Raw genomic sequence first — 19,317 nt, 5'->3', positions numbered from 1 at the left:
GAGCTTTGTCCATGCGATTGTCCCGGTGATTTCGGCTTACGTGACATTGAAGGTACTCTTAACATAGAAAGTCGCTTTCTATTATTTGGCAGGAGATATTGCCACCGGCCGGGGCAATCTTCATATGACCGCAATCAATCTGCCATTTTCTCTGCAATCATTATTCATTCATTCCTAGGAATTTTTTCACAGTTGGATGACATTTAGTAACATTTTTCTACCTCAGGTGGTGTGATATACATATTTTTTTTTATCTCTTAGTTTTTTTAGAGATATAGCGCTATATCTATTTTATATACTCACTGTTGGAATCTTATATGTTTATCATTGAGGTTTTGTTTTCTAATGAGAATTTCTAGACCTATACACATGTTAAGTAAATTGTTATAGCCTCAGAACACATTCCTGAATCCTCAAAAGTATCGTAGTGAATTTTGTTTTCTTGATTGGAACTTCATTAATTGAGCCTCCAACAGCATGCTTGGAGGAAATTTTTAATAATAGCACTTTGGGTTTTTTCCATGGGACCAATTAATTCACTACTCCTTTGGTGAATTGTGTGTATTTTTATATGAGTTTTTATCTTAATAAATTTTTTATTATAGTGAGGTTTTTGTGCGCGAAATTATTTTATTATATTTTTTATTGATTATATTGACAAAATAGTGTTTTTTTTGTTCAATTTTGCAGCACTATATACTCTGAGTGCCACTGTAGAGACCTTTTTCGAATTATTAGGCAAGTTGTATTTGAGAGTATTCTTTTTATTTATTGAACAACAACTATGTTCTCAATCAACCCAAAAGACTCATAAATATCAAAGCTTAATATTTTTGGAAGTTGGAGTGGGTTTTTTTTAGATTTGGCTATCTTAGGATGATATCTGTTTTTTCAGGTACAGTAACTATTACTGTGCAGAATTATTAGGCAACTTAATAAAAACCAAATATATACCCATCTCACTTGTTTATTTTCATCAGGTAAACCAATATCACAACACAAAATTTAGAAGTAAACATTTCTGACATTCAAAAGCAAAAAAATCAGTGAATATAAAGGGTCGTTAAAGGGTTGATTGTGACTTGTAGGATCGCTACTACCAATAGGTGGCGCTCTAGAGTAAAAGTCCTCTTTCTTTCTGAAAAGGCAATTTGCATATTATTTTCCCAGAGGAGCATTGCACGGCGAATAAGCCTCCTTACCTTGACAAGCCAGAGCTGGCATGTCACTCTCCGCAAGGAGAAACCTTACCTCTTAGACCTCAGTCCAGAGCCTCTCACCTAGCCAAATCAGATCTCATACTTTGCACTGACGAGAGCCAATAGTTCCGTGTCTGCAAATTGAGATTCTGATTTGGCTTTTATCCTAAGTCATATTACAAGACTCGTTAAAGGGTTGATTGTGACTTGTAGGATCGCTACTACCAATAGGTGGCGCTGTAGAGTAAAAGTCCTCTTTCTTTCTGAAGAGGCAATTTGCATAGTGACCAATATAGTCACCTTTCTTTACGATGACACTCACAAGCCTTCCATCCATAGATTCTGTAAGTTGCTTGATCTGTTTACGATCAACATTGCGTGCAGCAGCCACCACAGCCTCCCAGACACTGTTCCGAGAGATGTACTGTTTTCCCTGCCTGTAGATCTCATATTTTATGAGGGACCACAGGTTCTCTATGGGGTTCAGATCAGGTGAACAAGGGGGCCATGTCATTATTTTTTCTTCTTTTAGACGTTTACTGGCCAGCCACGCTGTGGAGTATTTGGATGCATGTGATGGAGCATTTTCCTGCATGAAAATCATGTTTTTCTTAAACGATACCGACTTCTTCCTGTACCACTGCTTGAAGAAGGTGTCTTCCAGAAACTGGCAGTAGGTCTGAGAGTTGAGCCTCACTCCATCCTCAACCCGAAAAGGTCCCACAAGTTCATCTTTGATGATACCAGCCCATACCAGTACCCCACCTCCACCTTGCTGCCGTCTGAGTCGGAGTGGAGCTCTCTGCCCTTTACTGATCCAGCCTCGGGCCCATCCAACTGGCCCATCAAGAGTAACTCTCATTTCATCAGTCCATAAAACATTAGAAAAATCAGTCTTAAGATATTTCTTGGCCCAGTCTTGATGTTTTATCTTATGTTTCTTGTTCAAAGGTGGTCGTTTTCCAGCCTTCCTTACCTTGGCCATATCCCTGAGTATGGCACACCTTGAGCTTTTTGACACTCCAGTAATGTTGCAGCTCTGAAATAAAGCAAAACTGGTGGCAAATGGCATCTTGGCAGCTTGACGCTTGATTTTCCTCAATTCATGGACAGTTATTTTGCGCCTTTTTTATGAACACGCTTCTTGCGACCCTGTTGGCTATTTGCCATGAAACGCTTGAATGTTCGGTGATCACGCTTCAAAAGTTTGGCAATTTCAAGACTGCGGCATCCCTCTGCAAGACATCTCACAATTTTTGACTTTTCAGAGTCCGTCAAGTCTTTCTTCTGACCCATTTTGCCAAAGGAAAGGAAGTTGCCTAATAATTAAGCACACCTTATATAGGGTGTTGATGTCATTAGACCACACCCCTCCTCATTACAGAGATGCAAATCACCTCATTTACATAATTGCCAGTTGGCTTTCAAGCCTATACAGCTTGCAGTAGTAGAACATATGTAAAAAGGATGATGTGATCAAAATACTTATTTGCCTAATAATTCTGCACACAGTGTAAAACTAATGCCCTATCCCCTTGTTTAAAGGACCTGACGGTGGCCTTTCTATTATACAGTTGTGGCCAAAAGTATTGACACCCCTGCAATTCTGTCAGATAATACTCAGTTTCTTCCTGAAAATGATTGCAAACACAAATTCTTTGTTATGATTATCTTCATTTAATTTGTCTTAAATGAAAAAACACAAAAAGAATTGTCCTAAAGCCAAATTGGATATAATTCCACACCAAACATAAAAAAGAGGGTGGACAAAAGTATTGGCACTGTTCGAAAAATCATGTGATGCTTCTCTAATTTGTGTAATTAACAGCACCTGTAACTTACCTGTGGCACCTAACAGGTGTTGGCAATACCTAAATCACACTTGCAGCCAGTTGACATGGATTAAAGTTGACTCAACCTCTGTCCTGTGTCCTTGTGTGTACTACATCGAGCATGGAGAAAAGAAAGAAGACCAAAAAACTGTCTGAGGACTTGAGAAACCAAATTGTGAGGAATCATGAGCAATCTCAAGGCTACAAGTCCATCTCCAAAGACCTGAATGATCCTGTGTCTACCGTGCGCAGTGTCATCAAGAAGTTTAAAGCCCATGGCACTGTGGCTAACCTCCCTAGATATGGACGGAAAAGAAAAATTGACAAGAGATTTCAACGCAAGATTGTGCGAATGTTGGATAAAGAACCTCGACTAACTTCCAAACAAGTTCAAGCTGCCCTGCAGTCCGAGGGTACAACAGTGTCAACCCGTACTATCCTTCGTCATCTGAATGAAAAGGGACTGTGTGGTAGGAGACCCAGGAAGACCCCACTTCTTACCCCGAGACATAAAAAAGCCAGGCTGGAGTTTGCCAAAACTTACCTGAAAAAGCCTAAAACGTTTTGGAAGAATGTTCTCTGGTCAGATGAGACAAAAGTAGAGCTTTTTGGGCAAAGGCATCAACATAGAGTTTACAGGAGAAAAAAAGAGGCATTCAAAGAAAAGAACACGGTCCCTACAGTCAAACATGGCGGAGGTTCCCTGATGTTTTGGGGTTGCTTTGCTGCCTCTGGCACTGGACTGCTTGACCGTGTGCATGGCATTATGAAGTCTGAAGACTACCAACAAATTTTGCAGCATAAAGTAGGGCCCAGTGTGAGAAAGCTGGGTCTCCCTCAGAGGTCATGGGTCTTCCAGCAGGACAGTGACCCAAAACACACTTCAAAAAGCACTAGAAAATGGTTTGAGAGAAAGCACTGGAGACTTCTAAGGTGGCCAGCAATGAGTCCAGACCTGAATCCCATAGAACACCTGTGGAGTGATCTAAAAATGGCAGTTTGGAGAAGGCACCCTTCAAATATCAGGGACCTGGAGCATTTTGCCAGAGAAGAATGGTCTAAAATTCCAGCAGAGCATTGTAAGAAACTCATTGATGGTTACCGGAAGCGGTTGGTCGCAATTATTTTGGCTAAAGGTTGTGCAACCAAGTATTAGGCTGAGGGTGCCAATACTTTTGTCTGGCCCATTTTTGGAGTTTTGTGTGAAATGATCAATGTTTTGCTTTTTGCTTCATTCTCTTTTGTGTTTTTTCATTTAAGACAAAATTAATGAAGATAATAATACCAAAGAATTTGTGATTGCAATCATTTTCAGAAAGAAACTGAGTATTATCTGACAGAATTGCAGGGGTGTCAATACTTTTGGCCACAACTGTATGCTCTGTTCTGCGTTGCTTTGACATCCAAAAGGTGTTCCTTTATTATAGGCATGACCGCTGCGATTCAGTCCTGCATACTCGCCATGTACTCTATTACACTTTTATGGGGAGTAGGCTCCTGTTCCCACGTCTCTTTGGCTACATCCAGCAGGCCTCGGGTAAAAGGTTTATATCTATATTCATTTTTTCATGCGCTCCTTTCATTGGAGACTATGTATATTGGAGCTGTATATTTACTACCTTGGATATGTATAGCCATTGACGCCGTTTTGAGTGCCCCCTATTGGACATTCTTATTTCTTTATTTTTTGTTGTGTATATTTTATGACTTCTAATAAAAACTTGTGTTTTTTACACTATGGTTCGCTTCTTTGGACTACTAGTTTAGTAAGTCCTCCTGTGTTAGTGCATTGTTTGAAGTGCCATATTTGCTGTTATATATAGGGATTTTTGTTGATATTACTGATATGTGTTGTTGTCCATGAGCTGAGTTTACAATGGGCCCTACCAGATCCATTGCAATTCGTTCAAATTGTACTTCTATAATTGGCAGAGGAACCAATGTATTATGGAAACTTGCAGTGGGTCTGGTCAGTTGACACTCTATGGAAGACTCACAAAAACCTTGGCATAAATCCCAGGCCCAAAGAAACGCTGCAGAATCCACTCTTGCATCTTTTTAACCCCTATGGTGACCACCCAGGATATTTTAGTGGTCCATCGTGAGCACCGCCCTATGGTATGATTGGGGCACTACCTATGGCACTATGGTATCTGTTCCACTACTTTGTCCTGGATTTTGTCCACCCAATATAGCAACTACTGGTTGACCGCCATGCGCGAAAAAAAGTCTCTGCCCCAAGTTACTGAGCCACCCCATTTATTTCTATCACCCTTTCCCAGGCCCAGGTCAGTGTGGGCTGTCCCAAATGTTGGCTGGAACACTTTCAGATCTGGGATTGATGGGGTCTCTTCAACCTTTCCTGCCAATATATCTACGGGAAACCTATCGGGTTTACACTATGTCCTTAAGTGGGTGACCCCTACGGCAGGTATCCCTGACTCTGGATCTTCGGGTTCTGTACCCAGACAGATCTTTATCCTTGGAGCGGTAATTTTACCTTCCCACAACTAGCAAAGCAGGGGTAAGTCTCCTCCCAACACAGTCCCGTAAAGAAGGGTTTTTCTACCCCTTCCAAATGTTTTCCCCACACATAGTGGGAAAATAACTTCCAGATGAGCAGACTTTCCCCCCAGTGGGTTATAGGCCAGAGATCAGTAACCCATGGACGAGTATCACTAGGCTCCTTTGTCCAAGAGAGCCTCCGCTCCGTCTCAATTGACGAACACATGGCACAGATGGGGTTCAGCAGCTTCACCAACGACGTCCCCGGTATAGACGGTCTGAGCGTGCATTGACTCCCAGCAAGTAAACAAACACTGTAGGTTCAGGGGGCTTGTGGCAGTCACATGTTTTGATAGTGGCGGCAGTGTCAGTCCACGAGACAGGTTTAGGGGGTAACTGGTCTCCTGGCACCCTCACTCCAGAGTACCACCTCAGTATGGGCACTGTTCTATCTGACCACAGCAGAGGGCGGTGATCCTTTCCAGGCTCTTGGGCCTGCAGGGGCTGGCATGATAGCTTCAGTGGGGCAGAGTCCCGTATAAAGTTCTGGGTGCTCAAATAACACTTGATCAGGCTATGGTACCTGGGTTCCTTTGCCACTATCAACACTATGTAGCTGCTGGCAGAGTTCTCACCAGCCGGTTGACCACCATTCCCTCTACCATCTGGGAATGAGTCAAGATTTCAGAATGGAGCCATCTTTTGGATAGCTGCAACAAGTAATAATAATAATCTTTATTTTTATATAGCGCTAACATATTCCGCAGCGCTTTACAGTTTGCACACATTTTCATCACTGTCCCCGATGGGGGCTCACAATCTAAATTCCCTATCAGTATTGTCTTTGGAGTGTGGGAGCAAACCGGAGTACCCGGAGGAAACCCACGCAAACACGGGGAGAACATACAAACTCCTTGCAGATGTTGTCCTTGGTGGGATTCGAACTAACCACTGAGCCACCGTGCTGCCCCAAGTCATACGCCTGTGACCTAGCGGGTCGGGCCTCCACAAAGGAATATTGAAACACTTGTGCCCAGACATATGTATTAACCCCCAGTCAAACAAGGATCCCACCTTCCAGTTTCCCATAGCCCTGGGCATTCTCCCGACAGAGGTCAAAGTAGATCTTTTGAGCGTCTACTATCAGGAACGGGGCCACTACTTCAGCCCACTGGGAAATTGGCAGGCTTTTCCACTCCGTTGTTTGTTCGAAGACTGTAAAGAAGGCTTTCAAGTCGTCCTCTGTACTCAGCTTTCTCAATGCTTACCGGACTTTGTCCCTGGCCTCATGACGAACCAGGGACGGCGGTGAGGGCGTCTCTTGCAGGCCTGCAGTCTATTGCAGAATCAGGTGGTTAGTCTACTGCTGCTGCTTCTGCTGACTGAGGACCGACTGCTTTAGTAGCTTCTACATTTTATTGGCAGGCCTGGGCTGTAGTGTTGCAGGCTTAATTACAGACATGCAGCTTGCTTTGGGATATGCCTCAGTTCATACTGACTGTCCACTATTTGTAAGGCAGTGGCTTAACAAGGCAGTGACCAAAGATATTCCAACGTAAAAGTTTTTATTTTGGCAACATGAAGGCAAACTGTATCATCTGGATCGCAGCCATATCATCCATAACAGTTTGTTACACTCTGTTGCCATGGGCAACTGCACCACCATCTCACTCGTAGGTGCATCAGTGGCTTTGCTTTTCTGGCCTTTGTTCAAACTCACACAGACCCATCATATGCAAAGCTACTGCTCTGTACTTGTAAACCAAAAACCAACTCGCCAAAACCTCAACTGAAAGTTTAAATGGACATGTGCCACTCCCAAGACCCTGAATGGAGGGAGAGATCCATTCCACTACCCATCAAACAGATCTCTCTAAAAATAAAAGCCCATGTCAGGTTTTGTTAAATATGACTTGGGCAGATACTTTGACCTAATCCACTCTCTCTTTAATTTTGCATTGTAACCACAGATGTGGTTGTAATTGAATTGCGATGCTCTCCAGTGTGCTCAGTATGCCTCTATGTTCATCCTGGGGGACCAATAACGATCCTCGTATATGATTTCCCTCACTGCCTCACAAGGGAACTAAAAAAACAAAAACCCATAAAATTATGCTAATAAATAGCTTTCCATGTAAATCTCTGATACGTGATTCAGACAGAACCCCCCGGTGGAAGATTCCCTATAATGAGGCAGATGGGGACCCTGTGGCTGCCGTCCGTCCTATAATCCAGTGGTATATGTCTTTTAAGGTGTGTATAAAATGTGGTCGGCCACAGTTATGTGCACCTCTGAGAAGAAGAACACCGCTGAACATTGTGAATGATCCCTTGGGATTTCATCAAAATCACACCTTTCTGAGATTTAGATGGAAACCACGATGTAAGTGCACAGCATAGAGCATAGGATAAATGTGATCCAAAATTTTTTGTAAAATGTTCCCAACAAAAGTTTCAAATCCCATCCACAAAAAAACACTCTAGTCCATCTGTTGGAAATATAGGGGGCTTCCATGTTACTGGTAGCACAAAGGTTCTGAAATAAAAGCGCTATGGCTCCTCGCCCCGCAAAGGAAATCCAGTGAATTCTGTGTTCCCAAATGCAAATGCCTCCCTCCCTTTTGTGCCCCACAGTGTTCCTAAATCATCTTTAGCGTCCACAAGTTTAGCATCTCTGTAGCGATGAGAGCCCCCTTAGTTTACGGGCTGTGAGTCTCCAGAATCACGAGTAGGGCATAATGTATGGGTACCACAATATACTGAGCATTCCAGCGTACTGGACACTACAACATACTGGGTAGTATAAGGCTGTGTGCCCACGTTGCTTTTTTGACGCATTTTTGCCACAGCAGAAACACACAAGAAACACTAATAAAACGCATCCCCATGTAATCCTTTGGGATTCCGCAGTTGCTGTGTCAATGCTGCGGATTATACCGCTGTGGAATCGCATAGCGGTAAAATCCGCAGAATGTCCATTATTTCTGCAGAATCGCGGCGATTCCACCGCCATAGATTGCATTGAAACGCTTACTTTACGCATGTGGCTATTCTCACCATGTGTAAAGTGAGCGCTTCATGTGCGGATGGTACCCAGGGTCTGAAGGAGAGGAGACTTGCCTCCAGGCCCTGGGTACCATATTCCTGTAAAAAATAGAATTAAAATAAAAAATAGGGATATACTCCCCTTCTGGCGGCCCCCGGAGCCTTCCCGCCTCTCAGCCACGCTGCCAGCATCTTCCGTTCCCAGAGATGCATTGCGCGAATGACCTCTGATGACTTAGCGGTCTCGCGTGATGCTACGTCATCAGAGGTCATTGTCGCAAGGCATCCCTGAGAACGGAAGTTGCCGGCAGCGCCAGTGAGGGGCGAGACGACTCCGGGGACCAACGGAGGGTAAGTATATCACTATTTTTTATTTTTTTAAAATTATTTTTACCATTCTATCTTTTACTTTTAATGCTGCATAGGCTGCATCAAAAGTAAGAAGTTGGTCACACTTGTTAAGCACTATGCTTGACAAGTGTGACCAACCTGTCAATCACTTTTCCAAGCGATGCTTCAAATAGCTTGGAAAAGCGCAAGCATTCTGCAAGCTAAAAACGCTTGCAAAGCACTTGTGTTTTGCGGGAAAATGCATGCGAATTCCGCATGCGTTTTACCCGTGGCAGGGAGTTGCGGCAATCCGCAGCATTTCTGCAACGTGGGCACTTAGCCTAATGTTCGGGTACTACAATGGCAGATTTCCAGGTTTCACTCAGCAACATCCACTGCTTCTTGTTTCTGGAAAACAGCCATGGAGTCCAAATCATCATGATACCTGTAGATAAAATCCCTAAGGGGTACAATTTACAAAATGGGGTAACTTGGGGGGCTCTGCATATGGAGTCCACAAACTATTCTAGGAAATTCTGCACTCCAGGATGCCTTTTGTATTACAGTACTGCTTAGCCATATGGCGAGACTCTGGAGGGTCAGATCGCTCTTTGCCAATAGCACTCCATCCCTCCAGAGTCTTGCCGTATGGCTATGCAGTACTGTACAGCCACATTTGGGGTATTTCTATATTCAGCAGATATTGGGGGACAAATTTTGGTGCCATTTTTACCCATTTTCCCATGTGAAAATGTAAAATCTGGAGCTAAAATAAAATTTTGGTGGAAAAAATATAATTATTTTTTTCTTCATTGCCCAATGGTATAAAATTCTGTGACCCACCTGTGGTGTCAAAATGATCACTACACCTTTAGATAAATTAATTGAGAAGAGGTGTAGTTTGTAAAATAGGGTCTCTTATGGAGGGTTCTGCTATTCTGGCACCTCGGGGGCTCTCAAACCAGTCTAGCAAAATGTAAATTCTGATATGGCGCACGTACATCCTCATGTGTTTACGGAAACATGCATATTTATTGCATTCAATACATTTTATTGGTGAAACTGACATGCCGCGGTTTGGAAAGATATTCCACATGTCAGTCTCCACATGTGATCCGCAGGCATCTGTGGGTGCATAGTTGACATGGGATTTCTTGAAATCCCATCCACTATGCTCTCACAGCTGGCCGCTACAGTTTTGACGCTGTATTAATACGCAGCGTCAAACCCGCAGCAATTACTGATTGTGGTCACATACACTTACTCTGGATTCTTGTCTGGTCTCTGTTCAACTTTGTCCTTTTTTCAGTGGTGTAGAAAACTGTGGCCGACAGCACTTTTATGCACTCCTAATAAAATGATGGACACCGTCGGATCACAGGTCAGACAGCGTCGATAGTGCCTCCATCTGCTGCTCCTTCCGCTGGGGGTTCCATCTGAATCATGTATTTCGGAGATTTACACAGAAACCCCAGTGCAGAGCGCAGGATAAATGTGAGCCGAGCCTTAGTGCGATCTCTGGGAGGCAGAATGAAAAAAATCAACAGCAGATGAAGAATTGGTTTTATTTATTTTTTACGCAATTCCTCGTGCAGTATAAGTGATTACACAACTTTATTCTTCGGGTTAGTGCGCTAACGGCAATACCAGATGAGGCTTTTTATGTTTGTTTTTTGTCACACACTAAAAGACACTTTTTATTGCCAAAACTAGTTTTTGCATCGCCATATTTTTAGAGCTATAATTTTTCCATATCTTGTCCCACAGAGTCATGTGAGGTCTTATTTTTTGTGAGACGAGTTGACGTTTTTATTGGTACCATTTTCGGGCTCATGATATTTACTGATCGCTTTATATGCCGATTTTTGGGAGGCAGAATTAACAAAACCAACAGTACAGGAATTGTTTTTTGGGCTTTTTTTAATGCCATTCTGCATATGGTAAAATTGATAAGGCAGCTTTATTCTTTGGGTCCAAATACCTGAAGAAGAGAGCTGATTATTTCGGCTGGACAGCTCAAACACCAATACTGCCAGACTGAATGGTACTACTGGTCCCGGCCACCCTATTAGTGGCTGGACAGAGTTCCAATGTCTCCCCAGTCACCAATACCGCCGATTGGATGAAAGACACCACTTGCAGAATCCCCAATTGTGCATAATAGCAGAGAATTGGAGCATAAAGTGACTCCATTTAGTAAATTATAACCATCAGTGAATAAATCTATAGGAGTAGTAACTATTTTGACACCTGAGTGGGGTCTTCTTTTTTGTGGGATAAGTAGAAGCTTTTATATTGGTATCCTTTTTCCCCTACATAACAATTTGTGGTTCCTTTTTATTCCAATATTTGGGAGGAAGAATGAACAATTAGGTGAACACTATGCTCCACTGATTCATGCTATGAGGTCTTCTATTAGCCTGTGAGCTATCATTCTCTTAGTGAGTAATTCAATTTTACTACATAACTTCCCATTTCTATGGACATTTTGAGTAGAAATTTTCAAAAATATAAATTCCAAGGATAGTTTATTCAAAATAATAATTGGTTTTATATATTGACAGATTACTGTACCAGGAGATCAGAGGGACAACTGACAGCTTCAGTTTTTAAATCGGAAGACCTTGAGATCACACGGGATACAATTGAAGAAAATGTTATTACCTCAGATATACCATCATCCCTTCACAGCAAAGATCTGTCATCTGTTCTTTTGAAACAGGTCCTAACTTCTGATTCATTACAGACTATTAAGAACAATAAAAGTAAGAAAAGAGGGATTAAAAAACAAGCTGCTCTTAAAGCAAAGAAGCCAATTGCACATTCAGAATGTGGAAATGGTTTTCCCCTCAAAACCTCTTTTGTTAAACATCAAAAAATTCACACAGAGGAGAAGAGATTCCCTTGTTCCAAATGTGAGAGGTATTTTAACTATAAATCAGATCTTGTTAGGCATGACAAAATTCATACTGGGGAGAAGCCATACTCCTGTTCAGAATGTGGGAAATGTTTTGCAGAGAAAGCAAATCTTCTAACACATCTGAGAAGTCACACAGGGGAGAAGCCACATCTATGTTCAGAATGTGGGAAATGTTTTGTACATAAATCACAGCTTGTTGCACATAAGAGAATGCACACAGGGGAGAAACCTTTTTCATGTTCAGAATGTGGGAAATGTTTTGGACAGAGCTCATATCTTCTTATACATCAGAGAACTCACACAGGGGAGAAGCCTTTTTCATGTTCAGAATGTGGTAAATGTTTTGCATATAAAAAATCGCTTGTTGCACATCAGAGAAGTCACACAGGGGAGAAGCCTTTTTCATGCTCAGAATGTGGAAAATGTTTTGCAAATAAATCATTTATTATTACACACCAGAGAACTCACATAGGGGAGAAGCCATATTCATGTTCAGAATGTGGAAAAAGTTTTGTAGAGAAATCACACCTTGATAGACACCAGAGAACTCACACTGGGGAGAAGCCATATTCATGTTCAGAATGTGGGAAATGTTTTGTTCAGAGATCAGTTCTTGTTAGCCACCAAAGAACTCACACAGGGGAGAAGCCATATTCATGTTCAGAATGTGGAATATATTTTGGGCATAAATCATACCTTCTTACACACCAGAGAAGTCACACAGGGGAGAAACCCTTTTCATGTTCAGAATGTGGAAAATGTTTTGCACGGAAATCACACCTTAAGAAACACCAGAAAACTCACACAGGGGAGAAGCCTTTTTCATGTTCAGACTGTGGGAAATGTTTTAAAAAGAAATTGCATCTTGTTAGACACCAGAGAACTCACACTGGGGGGAAGCCTTTTACCTCTTCATAATGTAGGAATTATTTTAACCATAAATGTCTCTTGTTATACACCAAAGAATTCACAAGGGAGAAGCAATGTTCATATTAAGAATGTGTGAAATGTTTTAAACGATAATGCTATTTTTTTTAGAGTTCTAAAATCCCACACGGGGAGAAGCAATTACAGTGCCTCGCGAAAGTATTCGGCCCCCTGCAACTTTTCAACCTTTTCCCACATATCATGCTTCAAACATAAAGATACCAATTGTTAATTTTTGGTGAAGAATCAACAACAAGTGGGACACAATTGTAAAGTTGAACGAAATTTATTGGTTATTTTAAATTTTTGTTGAAATTCCAAAACTGAAAAGTGGGGCGTGTAATATTATTCAGCCCCTTTAACTTAATGCTTTGTTGCGCCACCTTTTGCAGCTATTACAGCTGCAAGTTTATTGGGGTATGTCTCTATCAGTTATGTACATCGAGAGACTGAAATTCTTGCCCATTCTTCCTTGTCAAACAGCTCGAGCTCAGTGAGGTTTGATGGAGATCGTTTGTGAACAGCAGTCTTCAGCTCTTTCCACAGATTCTCGATTGGAATCAGGTCTGGACTTTGACTTGGCCATTCTAACACCTGGATAGGTTTATTTGTGAACCATTTCATTGTAGATTTTGCTTTATGTTTGGGATCATTATCTTGTTGGAAGACAAATCTCCGTCCCAGTCTCAGGTCTTTTGCAGACTCCAACAGGTTTTCTTCAAGAATAGTCCTGTATTTGGCTCCATCTATCTTCCCATCAATTTTAGCCATCTTCCCTGTCCCTGCTGAAGAAAAGCATGCCCAAACCATGATGCTGCCACCACCATGTTTGACAGTGGGGATGGTGTGTTCAGGGTGATGAGCAGTGTTGCCTTTACGCCAAACCTATCGTTTGGCATTGTTGCCAAAAAGTTCGATTTTGGTTTCATCTGACCAGAGCACCTTCTTCCACATGTTTGGTGTGTCTCCCAGGTGGCTTGTTACAAGCATTAAACAACACTTTTTATGGATATCTTTGAGAAATGGCTTTCTTCTTGCCACTCTTCCATAAAGGCCAGATTTGTGCAGTGTACGACTAATTGTTGTCCTATGGACAGACTGTCCCGCCTCAGCTGTAGATCTCTGCAGTTCATCCAGAGTGATCATGGGCCTCTTGGCTGCATCTCTGATCAGTCTTCTCCTTGTTTGAGATGAAAGTTTAGAGGGACGGCCGGGTCTTGGTAGATTTGCAGTGGTATGATACTCCTTCCATTTCAATATGATCGCTTGCACAGTGCTCCTTGGGATGTTTAAAGTTTTGGAAATCATTTTGTATCCAAATCCGGCTTTAAACTTCTCCACAACAGTATCACGGACCTGCCTATTGTGTTCTTTGGTCTTCATGATGCTCTCTGTACTTCAAACAGAACCCTGAGACTGTCACAGAGCAGGAGCATTTATACGGAGACTTGATTACACACAGGTGGATTATATTTATCATCATTAGTCATTTAGGACAACAATGGATCATTCAGAGATCCACAATGAACTTCTGGAGAGAGTTTGCTGCACTGAAAGCAAAGGGGCCGAATAATATTGCACGCCCCACTTTTCAGTTTTTGAATTTCCACAAAAATTTAAAATAACCAATAAAGTTCGTTCACCTTCACAATTGTGTCCCACTTGTTGATTCTTCACCAAAAATTTACATTTGGTATCTTTATGTTTGAAGCGTGATATGTGGGAAAAGGCTGAAAAGTTCCAGGGGCCGAATACTTTCGCAAGGCCGGGAATGTGAAAAATGATGTACCACACACATATTTTGTTAAACATCAAGAATAACGCACACGGGGAGAAACTATATATTTTATTGACAAAATGTACAAAAACCATATAACAGACAGTCGTACAATTAGTAGAGAAAGGGAAATTACTTTAGAAGTTACTGTATTTTTTGGACTATTAGATGCTCTTTTAACATGAAAATATCTTGCTAATCAGTGCTAGCCTCTTATAGTCTAGAGGCAGCTTTCTGTGACGGGGAAAACGCTTGAGGCAGTGTCCTTCCCAATCACTGAGCGAACTGCTCTCTCCTACTGCCCACACTGATCTATGTGATCGATGCAGAGCAGGAGCGGAAGAAACCGGGACCTGCACAGAGGCTGCTCGTCCTGAGTGAGCAGCTGAAGAACCTTCCGCCTGACTAACTCCAGTATGTTTCACGTGATCTGGAAGGAACTGCAAAATGAACTACTGTATACACAGTGTATGTGTATGCAAATGTGAACATGTAGTAGAGCTGTGTATGTAAATATGCATTGTGCAGCAGTGTTATGTGTATATGTGCGCTGCAGCGTGTTCATTTATGTCTGTGTGTATATGTATATATAGACAAATATAGCAACCCTTACCCCCACCATTAAAAAAAAAAAAATACCCCAAGTGTTCTCCTCCCTCTTCTTCCTGACTCCCAATGTCAGCGATCTGACATTCATTAGTTACTTTCAGTGCAAAAGCTCCAACTCTCCTCTATGAAGACATTTTCTATTATTTTAAATGCTTTTGTTTTTGCATCCAAATTGTAATATTTGTCAGCACATAGAAAATGGTGGGAAAAAATGGACCAGTATTGTTTTTCAATCAGATTTTTATTATGTCTTTTTTAAAGCAAAATTAGAAATAAATGTCCCCAATCCCCCATTCCCTTATCGAAAAAGCTGGGGTAAGATTATCTCGAGACCCCTGTAGAAAAATGTTAAGCCCCCGTTACACACTGCGATATCGCTAGCAATATCGCTGTAAAGTCACCGATTTTGTGACGTTATAGCGATATTGCTAGCGATATTGCTAGCGATATCGCTACATGTGATACTTACCTCCGACCGGCTCCCACGCTGGTTATCGCTGATCGCGTGAGAAGGTCCTGGACCATTCCTCGTCGGTCACTTCCTACTGGGCTTCCTGTGGCGCCGACGAGCGACGCGTGGAGCCGGGCGGGAGGACGCAGGATCGCCGCGTCTGACAGGTAAGTAGCGATCCCCATCCCCAGCGATGTCGCTGGTGAGATCTGCCTGTGTGGCAGCTCACTAGCGACCACTTAGCGATGCACCAGCGATCCTGACCGCGTCATATCGCTAGTCGGGATCGCTGGTGCATCGCTCGGTGTAACGGTACCCTTAGAGCTACAGCAGCATCACACGTTATACAGAAGAATGGCGCTATCTCCATAGTTCTTTATACAAGGACAAGGTCCTCTTATTCAGGCAGTTTCTATAATTCTCACACGCTCTTTATATGAATCGGAGTCTCATTATACTGAGTAGAGAAGCTCCAGGGACAAAGACCCCGTATGGTCCTAACTCACTGGGGGCCCGGAGTATCCAGCCATGGGGTCTGGATTCTCTCATTTTTTACTCTAACGGTTCTTGTACAATAAATCAGTCTCCTACAGTCCTGTAGTAATGACTATCACATTTTGTAGGAGGGTTCATCTGAATCCATCTAAATGTTATCAGTTTATGTGCAAGAAACAATAAACGTCCTACCGCAGTTTTACCGTGTGTCCAGTGTCAGTTCTTCTACATACCCTAATAAAAACCTCGGTGTCGCCTACCAAACCGGCTGATTATGATTATACAACTGTAATAACTTTACTCATAAAACGTATTTATAATCCCGCAGCATGTGTATAAGATCAGCAGATTCCACTAAGCACTTCGGACTTTTGGCCTCTATACATTGTTCGATCTTGGGGAGAAACAGAGGGGTCATATATCTCCAGAGTCTGATCCCCGGAAGCTATCCCCTTTGGAAGCTAAATGTTCAAATCTCAAAACAAGGGATCTAGTAGGATATGTAGTAGCAATACTAGGCTCAGTTTCACAGATACAGATGACACCTGGACATAGCACTGACCTCCTAGGTCAGTTTCCCAAGTCTGGAAATGTGGATCTGGGACATCCAGCAGATCTGATATATGAGGGGCTGTTATCTTTGGATCTTTCTGTTGTACCTCAGATAAAATGGAGGCGACCCTCTCTCCCTCATTATCATGGATGAATTGTACAGTGTCTGTAGTGTATGAGAAGCAGCTGCTCAGTCAGTCAGAAAGCACCAGTTTCCAGTAATGTATCAGGAGACAGGAAAGTGAAGAATGTGGCCAGGTAAAAGCTAAGTTTTTACCATCAACCACAAAAGAGAAGCAGTTGTGCCCACAATGGAAATCACAAATATTTAATGCTGAGCTCATAAAACCTTATGTAGCAGACTGTAAAGAATTTAAAGAGAACCTGTCATGTAAAATAATGCTATTAATCTGCAGATGTGTGGCTATCTGCAGGTTAGAAACCAGAGAACCACAGGAGTTTAAATAAAATTACAAAAGTTATTATTAATCCATTACAAAGTCAAAAAACACTCAGATAAAGAGATGTGTTCTGACAGACACCAAATAAAGGACCATGAGGCACTAAGTATGACATATATACATAATAACTTTATATGTCCAATAATCATATATATCTCAAGAGTGAGCCCCCATATTATGTCAAAGCAAAATAAACACAGTAAACCCCAGTCTCCCACATTTATAATAGTAACATAGTTTTGAAGGCTGAAGGAAGACCTTATGTCCATCTAGTTCAGCCTATTTTTAGTGCAGCTGTTCTGCATTGTTGATCCTGGGGAAGGTAAAAAACCCACAGAGTAGAAGCCTATTTTCTCCATAGGGAAAAAAGTTCCTTCCCCTAAGCTGGGTCAACCATCTACCTATAATATTCTGTTATTCGTAACCTTCTATACTGTTACTCACAAGAAAAGCATCCATTCCTTTCTTAAATTCATTCAGTGAATTGGCCATCACCACTTCCTCAGGAAGAGAATTCAAGAGTCTCACTGCTCTTACCGTGAAGAACCCTCTTCTATGCTGGTGCAGAAATTGTCTTTCCTCCAAACGAAGAGAATGCCCCCTTGTTCTTGTCACAGTCCTTGGTACAAACAGTTCATTGGAGAGATCTCTGTATTGCCCTCTGATATACTTGTACATATATATTAGGTCTCCCCTAAGTCTTCTCTTTTCTAGAGTAAATAGACCTAATTTTGATAACCTTTCTGAGTATTGTAGTGAACCAACTCCATTTATCATTTTAGTAGCCCACCTTTGAACCCTTTCAAGTTCAGTAATGTCTTTCTTGAGCACCGGCGTCCAAAATTGCACACAATACTCCAAGTGTGGTCTGACGAGTGATTTGTACAGAGGGAGAATTATGTTTTCATCTCGTGTCCCCAGACCTCTTCTAATGCATCCCATGACCCTATTTGCTTTGGTGGCAGCTGCCTGACACTGGGCACTCCAATTTAGCTTCTTATTGACTAAGACGCCTAAGTCTTTTTTTCCATGTCTGACTTCCCCAACAGTTTCCCATTTAGTAAGTAATTGTAGCATCTGTTTCTCCTTCCCATGTGCATAACCTTACACTTATCTGTGTTAAACCTCATTTGCCATTTTTCAGCCCAATTCTCCAATTTACTCAAATCTGTCTGTAGTTGCAAACTGTCCTCGTTTGTGTTATCTACCTTACATAGTTTTGTATCATCTGCTAATACTGATATTTTAATGTCTAAGCCATCCACTAGATCATTAATATATTAAATAGTAGGGGGCCCAATGCAGAACCCTGTGGTCCCCCACTAGTAACCCTGGCCCAATCTGAGTATGCCCCATTAATAACCACTCTTTGTTTTCTATCACTAAGCCAGCTACCTACCCATCTACACACATTTTCCCCTAGCCCAAGCTTTCTCATCTTACTTAACAATCTTTTATGTGGGACAGTGTCAAATGCTTTAGAGATGTCGAGATAAATGACATCCAATGATTCTCCTTGGTCCATTTGAGAGCTTACATCCTCATAGAAGCTGATCAGGTTAGTTTGACAGGAGCGATCCTTCATAAATCCATGTTGATATGGAGTTAAACATTTATTAACATTGAGATATTCCATAATGGTATCCCTTAGAAACCCTTTAAAAATTCTACCCACAACAGATGTTAAGCTTACCGGCCTATAGTTTCCAGGTTCCCTTTTACACCCCTTTTTGAATATTGATTCCACATTTGCTTGCCGCCAATCAAAAGGAACAGACCCTGTTTCTATAGAGTCTTTAAATATAAGGAATAAGAGGCCTGTCTATCACATTACTTAACTCCTTTAATACCCGAGGGTGAATGCCATCAGGGCCTGGTGATTTGTCAATTTTAATCTTACTAAGGCAGTTCTGCACTTCTTCCTGGGTTAGGCAGGTAATACTTAATGGGGAGTTTACATTATCACTCTGTATTTCCCCTGGCAAATCCTTTTCCTATGTAAAAGCCATAAAGCCATCATAGATTGTGTGTATGGGGATCATGTAACTATGGAAAAATCCTCCTTAATATCCCGTATTATTGCCATTCACCATATATAATCCGTCTTAACAGGACAATTTAACGGAGGATAGGGGGGAAAATACTTGAGAAAGCGAAAGTAAGAGCAGCGAAATGCGCGTCGGGGTGCATTGGGACCAGCTTTTAAGTATTGGG

General features: G+C 41.9%; 1 protein-coding gene across 1 annotated transcript in view; it reads left to right on the top strand.

Annotated features, from left to right (window-relative positions):
• Window positions 1-19,317, top strand: part of LOC141053001 (uncharacterized) — a 151,239-nt gene that overhangs the window by 102,691 nt on the left and 29,231 nt on the right. The window contains 1 exon segment of the mRNA XM_073550322.1: window positions 11,476-12,746. Within this exon segment, the coding sequence (XP_073406423.1) occupies window positions 11,476-12,746 (1,271 nt within the window).

Source organism: Dendrobates tinctorius, unplaced genomic scaffold (genome assembly GCF_039654945.1).
Source record: "Dendrobates tinctorius isolate UK_male_01 unplaced genomic scaffold, ASM3965494v1 ptg000164l, whole genome shotgun sequence".
Lineage (NCBI taxonomy): Eukaryota > Metazoa > Chordata > Amphibia > Anura > Dendrobatidae > Dendrobates > Dendrobates tinctorius.
Note: the sequence above shows the minus strand (reverse complement) of the source record. Positions and strands in the feature narration are given on the sequence as shown.